Below are 9,402 nucleotides of genomic sequence, written 5' to 3'. Positions count from 1 at the left end.
TTTAGCCTCGAAACTGCTTTCATGTTAACTCTATAGTCGGCTAAGAGAAGGAAGAAAAGAGTACTTAACTCATTTCTGTCTCTCTATATCAAAAAGTAAAAGGAAAGTAAAGTTATTCTAGTAAAAATCCCCCCAAAACCAACATCAGTAAGCAAATATTTGCTGCTGTTAATAAATGAAGGATTTATTACTTATACTTTGAAAAAGCACTGTGCTTAAAACTTCATTATACATACTATCACTGAAGTCCTTGTCACTGCGTTCTGCTTCACCAAAATGTTGCTTCCAACTTGGGGCTATCCCATTGGCGTAAACAAAGATACAGGTTGCCAAGGCAGGCCACTTCTTGTAGAGAATGTTTGCTTTACTGGGAAACAGCTCACAGTAATCTTGCTGAATCTGTTTGAAAAATACTTCATTTCATGTAACCTAATTATTTTATACTCATGACTGTGCACTCAAGAACATGCGTACATTTAATGGGTGGCTCAAAATTGAAAAGGAGTAAAATTATTCATTTTCCTGACATTTATCAAACTACATATAAATCGCTGTATTTCAAAGTAACCTATTACTTAAATTAATCTTCCAAAGATGCTTGCACCATCTCCTTTCAAAGAATGTATTGAAGCAGCTCTGGATAGTACTATTTTAGGAATAATGTGTAATGCACAAGCATTATTTTCACACAGAGTGATCTCAACTACTGAATGGATACATTTTCCCATTAATGAATGGGTCATTTTTTTAACCCTGGAGTGGACACAAAAAGTGATAAGTGGCTTCCACATATCACAAGGCGAGGATCTGTTTGCCAAGTAGTGTAAAATTGCAACAGTTTTTTAACCATACCATGCTTGGATCTAAGATGTGTGAGGAAACATCTGAAGTATCTCATCTAAGTCTGGATTTCTGGAAAAGCCTTTACTGTTCTTGTCCTGGACTGAGGAGGTGTGTAAGGCCTAGTGTAGTGTTAGGCCTAATGGTGGCAATCCGATGCGCATACTTAGCGCACATGGAATTGTCTGGCCGCATACCCGTCAATTTGACAACTTTGAACCAGGCTACATATAATTAAATCTGTACAAAATGTAGAAAGGATTCGAATACATATTTTTTTTCATAACCCACCTTTTAAACTTACCAACAAATGTAGGATTCAAATCCCCAAACCCCCAGTCCTCGAGAATACTTCTAACGGCATCCATGTTCATTTTGCCCGTAGCGCTGGTGTGCGCGTGTAAAAGCAATGCAAGATGAGAGAAAGTGTGAAAGAACTTTCCACGTGCGTCTGCTTACTACCAGCTTGGTCATTTTTTATTTTTAATTTTTCCCTGTTTAGTTTTTACGCTTCCTGTGTTCAGTTGAATACCTCACGGAGTTCACTCTGGTCATATGCTGAGCATTAATTACCCATCAACTATGAGTTTAAACGTTGTTACGCACTGGTGGGTAGCTATTAATCGTTCTTACTGTGTACAAATTATGACACAAGCGGGAAATAACAAGATAATTCTCGTTTTAATCAAATTTGAGCAAAACTTGCACAGTTTCCTCACCCAACAAATTTACCCAACTTATTTTTAGAGTGTAGAGTCTCCGCTATTCGATGGTTATATTTGATGATGTCTATGGCTTCTCTGATGCGGCGGGGATACCATCGTTCGATGCTGGTGATGAGTTCAGCTTGGCTCCAGTTGATCTGATGGTCTCCAGTGTGGGAGTGCTTGATTATTGACAACTTCCTGCCATGAGCTTTCTGCTCGTTGATTCCGGTAGGAAGGTCCCTGCCCGTCTCGCCGATGTACACTTTGCCACATTGGCAAGAAATTCTGTACACCCCTGGTCTGCGCTGGGGTCCTGCCGGTCCATGTGCGAGGTGAGGAGGTTGTGCAATTGCAGTGGGGCTGTGTGGAAAACTCAAACACCGTGCTTGTGGAGAATGCACTGAAGTACTGCCTAAGTAGGGGAGGGTAATGGAACTAGCGGCCCTAACTAGTTGGCTGTGGGTGAAGGAGACCCTTCGGCCGGGGGTGGATCTGGGATCTTGGGTCTTGACTTGGCTTGTATCTGTTACGTTGCAGTGCCGCGGTGATGTGGTGGAGTTCTTGGCCGAGGATTTTTTGTCGCAGATTTTGTATGCCCAGCGGACAAGGGCTCGGTTGGCAGACGACTTGATCTTGGGGTGGTAGAAGGACGTACTGTGGAGATACCTGTCCGTGTGGGTAGGCTTGCGGTAGACAGTGCGTGCTAGGCTGCCGTCCTCCTTTCTGGTCACTTCAACATCAAGAAACGAAATGTTGCCATTACGTTCTTGTTCCATGGTGAATTGGATGCTGCTGTGAAGCCCGTTGAGGTGTTCCAGAAAGAGTTGGAGGTTGTCCTGCCCATGCTGCCAGATGACGAACGTATCGTCCACATATCGGAGCCAAACTTTGGGTCTGTGGTCTGATGTGTTGATGGCAAGCTGCTCAAAGTCCTACGAAAACATGTCCGCCAGAACCGGTGATACATATCGGTTGACGCATGTGGCTATTCAGGCCGAAAACAGATGCTTAATTAAATACCTTGAATATAAATGTGACCTTATGTATGACCTTATGTAGTATGTGACGTCGGAAAAATCACAGTGTGGACATTCGTCTTCTCAGTTAGCATCTTGAGAAAAATGTTGCAACCTGACTCCACTTTTGGAAACCGAAAAAGTCATATTTTTGTTCTTAACTTGCTCTTCATAGAGTCCACTTGCATGTGAGCAGTGTTTGTGGGGAAAGTTTTTCATGGAGATTTGGGGACAAAAGTCTTGTCAACTTGGTGCATTTTTAGTGTGTACATCCAATATGTGTCACGCACACGTCAAAAATGCACTAAGTCTAACAGGATTTTAGCCCCAAAACTCCATGAAAGACGTTCCCCATAAACTCCTTACACTGCTCACATGCAAGTGGACTCTATGAAGAGCAAGTTAAGAACCAAAATGTGACTTTTTCGGTTTCTAAAAGTGGATTCAGGTTGCAACATTTTCCCCGTTTCTTATAAGTGAAAATACAGTAGAAGTCTTAAAATGATGGCTGAAGGGAAGGGAATGTTATTCAACTGCGAGTGAATCGAAGAACCAAAGCATAGTGTTTTTACATACACCTTAGGGTTAATCTTCGACCAAGAATCATTATTTCCCTCGTTTTTGTTACTGACAGGTCGGCTGGGAAGCAGTGAATGACCATGGCAATATCTGACAACATGACAACAGCTGTAAGCTCAACCATCGCACCTTCTCGTTCAACAGGTTTGGACACTGGACAGCAGGTGGCGATTGGTACGATCGCGACGGTCATTGGCGTCATTCTGACATGTTGTGAGTATAAATCTTTATTACGCTTACATGTAGATAGACTCCAAATATTGATTTGTTCCCTGAAAGAATGAAAAAAGGCTTATTCCCTTGATCACAGTCCAAACAGTGCACCCTTAGAGAGGATGATATGGAGAGTATTATTTATCTACTTTTTCATATGTTTTCTTCCCATATTACATGAAACATAGCTTCAAATTAGCCTTATAAGCAGAATGGCGATGCCAACAGCATAACGAAATCGCCAGATTCTCGCCTCTGTCCCTCATGAACAAGGTTGCGTTAAAAATTTTTTTTAATCTGCCTTTGCTAAAGAAACAGACACCTGAACTCACAGAATAATCCACTTGACAAATCAGGGATGGGAGCCGAAGTAACTCGCAAAATTTACTCCTCTTAGTCTGCTTTAAAGTGCGTTATTTTTAATCATTAAAACTACTTTTGTTATCATTTAGTGAGATTTGGGTTTGGTGATAATGTCATCCAAAGACTGAGACAACGGGAACAAAGTGAGTATATATGTGTCGATTTTGAGATGCCTCCATTGGAGCTTTGAAGATGAACTGATTGCATGATCACGCTTCATACTTTCCGTACTCTTATAAATTAATATCCATAACAACCTCCCCACACAAAATCAAAAGCCAAACGCATTGACAGTCTTAAACAGAACTCAACCTCGCTAGACCTCAGAGAACGAATGCAGACGAAAACACAAGAGAGAAGACAACGAACCAACAAAAGCCCTCTCACTGGATAGATAATTAGGAACCTAAATGGTGAACGTATGAAAAATGGGGCTACTTTGTAAAATTACAATACCTTCCCTGATATTATCCAGATCGACGGCAACGCTCGCACAACCAGCCAGAAGACATTGAGGAAAGCATTCCACTTTCAGGAACACCCACTCATTCACAAGGTAAATCCAAAGACGACCCAGTCGGTGACTCTGTTTTTGATTCCAGAGGTGCTTGCCCCCCATTGTGCACAAAGTTTGCTACACAACAAGGAAAGGGTATTTTATTAGCCAAAAAGGCAATTCACCTCACAAAGCAGCATTTGACTCTGCTCTAGGTTTATGACTTTGATAATCCTCCAAACAAAAAGTTTTATGTACCAAGATTACAGCTCCGGCCCAAAAAACCAAGACAAGCTTCTTATTTCCACCATGCTGGGATGAGTTTTGGTTTCAATACAAGTGCGCCATTGGGACACTGTTTTTCATTGTTATTCAAGGCCTGCAAACTCATCGGACACTTCAGTGAGACAATGCGGAACTGTATATACATATGGGTCATTCTATGAAGGTCGGGCACAGTTTGTGACAGCGTCCCTTGGAACATCGGTAACTTTTAATGTCCTTTTTTCACATTACAACAGATTAAGTTATATTATTCGGCAAAGATGAAGCACACCACTGCAAGAACCTAGCAAGATTTAGCGCAATGTCATTTTAGAATCCACATGCAGGGAAAAAAGATGTTTATATTCACTGATGTAACAAGGGACGCCGTCACAAAATGTGCCCGAACTTCGTGGAATGACCCATATACAGATATGTGTGGTAATTGTATCTGTTCGGACAGAGAGGAGCCTCTGTCTTATTTCATATCTATTGTATTACTCAATGCTGAAACACCGAGCCAGACAGGAAACCAGACAGGAAGCGCTAAAATACACAAAACGTGTTGTGATGTAGCTCAACACGCTGCGAGAAGGTATTGAAGACAATATACACAACTACAGGTAGCTATGTACGGATGCTTCCATGGGTCGATGATGACCAAAAGCACATGATGGATATCTGTACAAAGTTGCAATTAGAAAAAGATCATGAATGTGATTTGAAGGGAGAAGTAGAATCCTACAGCGATGTTTTCAAACTTAGGCCAAAAGATAAATCGGGCAATGTTTAAAGGAACACCAGGGATAGGTAAAACGACTCTCTTGCAGAATTGCGTATGATTGGGCTAAAGGTGCTGCAGTTCAGTTCAATAGTTCAAACTCGTCTTCGGAGGTAATTGTAGACATTCTTAATTAGTACAAAACAGTGTTTATGAAAGGACAAGTTAAAAGGTAGTTGATATCATGTAAAATTAAATCAAAGTAAATTCCCTTTTATGCATATTTACCAAAGGTACTGTTTTTATAATGTGATGTGTCTCCTGTTGGCGCCATTATCATTGCCAGGCTCACAGCGGGTATTATAAGTTGGAAAATGCCCCGTTGTACTTCATTCCATATTTGTAACGCAAACAGTCAGGAACTCACTCAATTCCAGCTGTGCGCCCAGAAGCCACGTAAAGTAATTAAATGCGCTTTTACGTTATGTCTGGCGCTATGCACTTTTTCACCAAGGGAAGATACTTTGCTTGATAAAAATAATCTCTTGCTTTCCTAGCCGAAATGAAGTTCTATTTTACAACTGAGATATGCATTCGTAAAAAAGCGTATTCAAGAGAAGTTCTCCAGGACTGAACGGTTTCCGAACAAATGTGTAATTGCGTCACCCTCCACTACCAGTAAGTCAATTAAACTGAGTCGATTCATTTCACTCTACAGGAAACACTGGAGAGCAGAGAGGAAGTGGTCAAAGATGCAACACTGGATCACGTGATGCAGCCCAACACGCTGCAGATAAGTGCGAGGAGGTATTGAAGAAAATATACACAACTACAGGTAGCTATGTACAGATGCTCCCATGGATCGATGATGACCAAAAGCACATTATGGATATCTATACAAATTTGAAGTTAGAAAAAGATCGTGAATGTGATTTGACAGGAGAAGTGAAATCCTACAGTGATGTTTTCAAACTTATGTCAAGAGAAGGTCATCCAATAAATCTGGCAATTTTTAGAGGAACACCGGGGATAGGTAAAACGACTCTCTTTGACAAAATTGCTTACGATTGGGCGACTGGTGCCACAGCTGTTCTGAAAAGGTTCAAGTTTGTTTTTGTCTTGAAAATGCGCACCCTGAACCAGGAATCGGATCTGATTGACGCACTGTTTGATCAGTTATTAGATTCAGCGGAAATAAGTAAAGCCGACTTGACGACATTCATTGCAGCCCGGGCAGGCGAAGTGTTATTTCTTTTGGATGGCTTTGATGAGTTCAGGACGGATAACCTAGAAGAGAAAAACTTCGGTTCGATCCTAAAGACTCTTAATCGAAAGGGGGAATACAAAGATTGCTGTGCATTTGTATCAACCCGCCCCTCCCACTATGACGAACTGGTAAAGAAATGTTTGATACAGAGGCCGTTCGCTCTTGTTAATGTGTTGGGGTTCAGTGATGAAGATATAGAAACATACGCTGAGAAATTTTATTCGGATGATCATTCTAAAGCCAACGGTCTTCTTGAAAGGATTGGATCTTCTCATGTCCTGGTAGATTTGGCCCAAAGTCCAATGCTGCTATTATTAATGTGTTTATTATGGAAAGAAAATTCTAACCTCCCTGAAACCATGTCACGGCTTTACAACGAAGCAGTAACATACATATTCAAGAGAAAAACGAACATGTCACCATCACAGATATCAAACCTTGTTATTGGAATCGGAAGGATTGCTCTTGGTGGTCTTCTTTCATTGAATCAAAGACTCTCGTTTGAAGAAGGAGATTTCGATGAAGATGTTCTTGATAAGGCTTTAGAAGCTGGTATTCTAACCAGCGAACGAGTCGTAAGAGGTCTAGATGTTTGTAAAAATGTTTACTTTATCCATAAGACTTTTCAGGAGTTCTGTGCTGGTAAATACTACCAAAGTCCGAATGCTGAAGACACTAAAGAGAAATTGGAGACATTCTTTCGTAACGTTCGTAATCCTATGGAGTTTGAGTATCTGTTGCGCTTTTGTTGTGGTGACAATCAAGGGCCCAAGACACAATCAATTTTACACATGTTATCGAGGGGAGGAATGTTGGTGTTGGTCCTGGACTGCTTCTTTGAGAGTCAGTGTGACACACTTCCAACCAACCAAGTAATCGAAATTGTTTTATCACACCCCATCATAGTTATCGGTGTCCCCAGGGATATTTCGGCATCGTTAATATACTTTCTAGACTGCATTACTGACCAGACAAAGGGTGGAAGGAATACCTACCTGGACAGGGTACATGAACTGGATATATCAGGCTGCCGCTCAAGGCAATTTGGCGAAAGACTTTCGCATTATGTGAAGAACATGCGATTTTTATCTGAATTTACTGTCAGTCGAAGCACGTTTAACAAAACACAGATAGAAACATGTTTTGATAACAAAACGCATTTACAAAAGTTAACAATTGAACCCAGCTTGAAACCCAACCTGATGCCCAACCAAGATAAACTGACTGTGAGTGACATCCTTCATACTGCTGACGCATTGAGTAAAATGCCGAATCTTGTTGAATTGGATCTGTCTTGGAATAGGACCCTTGGTGGCTCAGATAGTGCATGGTCTCACTTGGCGAAAATCAAACAGATCCAGAAAGTACAGTTGAGGAACTGCAACTTGACTGAAGGAGACATTCCTCATATTGCTGACGCACTGAGAAATATGCCGAATCTTGTTACATTAGATCTGTCTGGAAATAAGATCCTTGCTGGCTCAGATAGTGCATGGTCTCACTTGGCGAAAATCATACAGATCCAGAAAGTAAAGTTGGAGAGCTGCCACTTGACCAAAGGAGACATTCCTCGTATTGCTGACGCATTGAGTAAAATGCCGATTCTTGTTGAATTGGATCTGTCTGGAAATGAGACCCTTGGTGGCTCTGGTAGAGCATGGTCTCATTTGGCGAAAATCAAACAGATCCAGAACGTGCAGTTGAGGAACTGCAACTTGACTGAAGGAGACATTCCTCATATTGCTGACGCTTTGAGTAAAATGCCGAATCTTGTTGAATTGGCTCTGTCTTGTAATAGGACCCTTGGTGGCTCATATAGTGCATGGTCTCACTTGGCGAAAATCAAACACATCCAAAAAGTAGACTTGAAGTTGTGCAACTTGACCGGGATTGACATTGCTCATATTGCTGATGCACTGAATAATATGCCGAAACCTGTCGAATTGGATCTGTGGGGAAATAGGACCCTTGGTGACTCAGTTAATGTTTGGTCTCATTTGGCGAAAATCAAACGGATCCACAAAGTAAAGTTGGGGAACTGCAACTTGACCGGGGGTGACATTCCTCATCTTGCTGATCACTGAGTAAAATGCTGAATCTTGTTGAATTGAATCTGTCTCGGAATAAGACCCTTGGTGGCTCAGAAGACCCATGTGTTTCCCTGACGAAATTGACAAATCTTCAAAAGCTTTCCATCAACGATTGTAATTTAACGGATGACGACAGAGCACAGATCGCAGAAGCTAAGACTCAAATGATCACATTGATCTGTTTAAATTTTGTTTAAATTGAACCACAACTTATAAAGGGTTTGATTTTAACTACCGAACACTGCCCGTCTAATTTGAGCTCACAACCATTATGTTCATTAACAAACAATGAACGATTAATTCATCGCCTAGTTCGGAATCAGCGCATTATTTAAGAAAAACGAACTTATCAAGTGATTCCTGCTCACTGAAGTGCCCCCTCAACGACGACAATTAAAGATGCTGCGCAACATAGGACGTCATTAGGCCTATCCGCCAGCAAGCCACGTGAAGTAATCAAAGGGCACATGTTCCTGTATCTATTGATGTAGGTTTCATTTCTATATTTGATTTAGTTGGCGATTATCCGCGAAAGAGGGCAAGGTTTTTGGCTTATATTGTTTGTTTTTTTCTTTTCTTTTTTAATTTCTCCATTTGTCTACGCGGCCTCCTCCCCGTAAAGACGGTATTTTCTACCCTAAAAAGACTAAAAAAAATACTCCAAATCTGGCAAACGTGGTGGCATCTGAAAGAGCAATGTGTCCCTGTATCTACTCATGTAGGTTTCCTATTCACGAATATCCATGTGTTACATAAATTACCCATTTCTCAAGCGTATTTTATGTCTGACAGACGCGACTAAGCATTTGAGCAGAGAACTGAGCATCAAGCAGAAGTGTTGCTGGA

General features: G+C 41.2%; 1 protein-coding gene across 1 annotated transcript; it reads left to right on the top strand.

Moving 5' to 3' along the window:
- The first annotated feature begins 3,222 nt into the window (after nucleotides 1-3,222).
- LOC110990867 (NACHT, LRR and PYD domains-containing protein 3-like) lies at nucleotides 3,223-9,144 on the top strand. Its single transcript, XM_087132396.1, is given in 5 exon segments — nucleotides 3,223-3,316; nucleotides 3,784-3,861; nucleotides 4,194-4,274; nucleotides 5,918-8,539; nucleotides 8,542-9,144. Coding segments are annotated over 5 exon segments (3,087 nt in total). The 3' UTR covers nucleotides 8,754-9,144.
- Nucleotides 9,145-9,402: the final 258 nt, after the last annotated feature.

This window comes from Acanthaster planci, unplaced genomic scaffold, assembly GCF_054643075.1.
Source record: "Acanthaster planci isolate LZ-2023a unplaced genomic scaffold, COTS_SCS Contig253, whole genome shotgun sequence".
Taxonomy (NCBI): domain Eukaryota; kingdom Metazoa; phylum Echinodermata; class Asteroidea; order Valvatida; family Acanthasteridae; genus Acanthaster; species Acanthaster planci.
The sequence above is the reverse complement of the archived record's forward strand: the minus strand, read 5'-3'. Positions and strand labels throughout refer to the sequence as shown.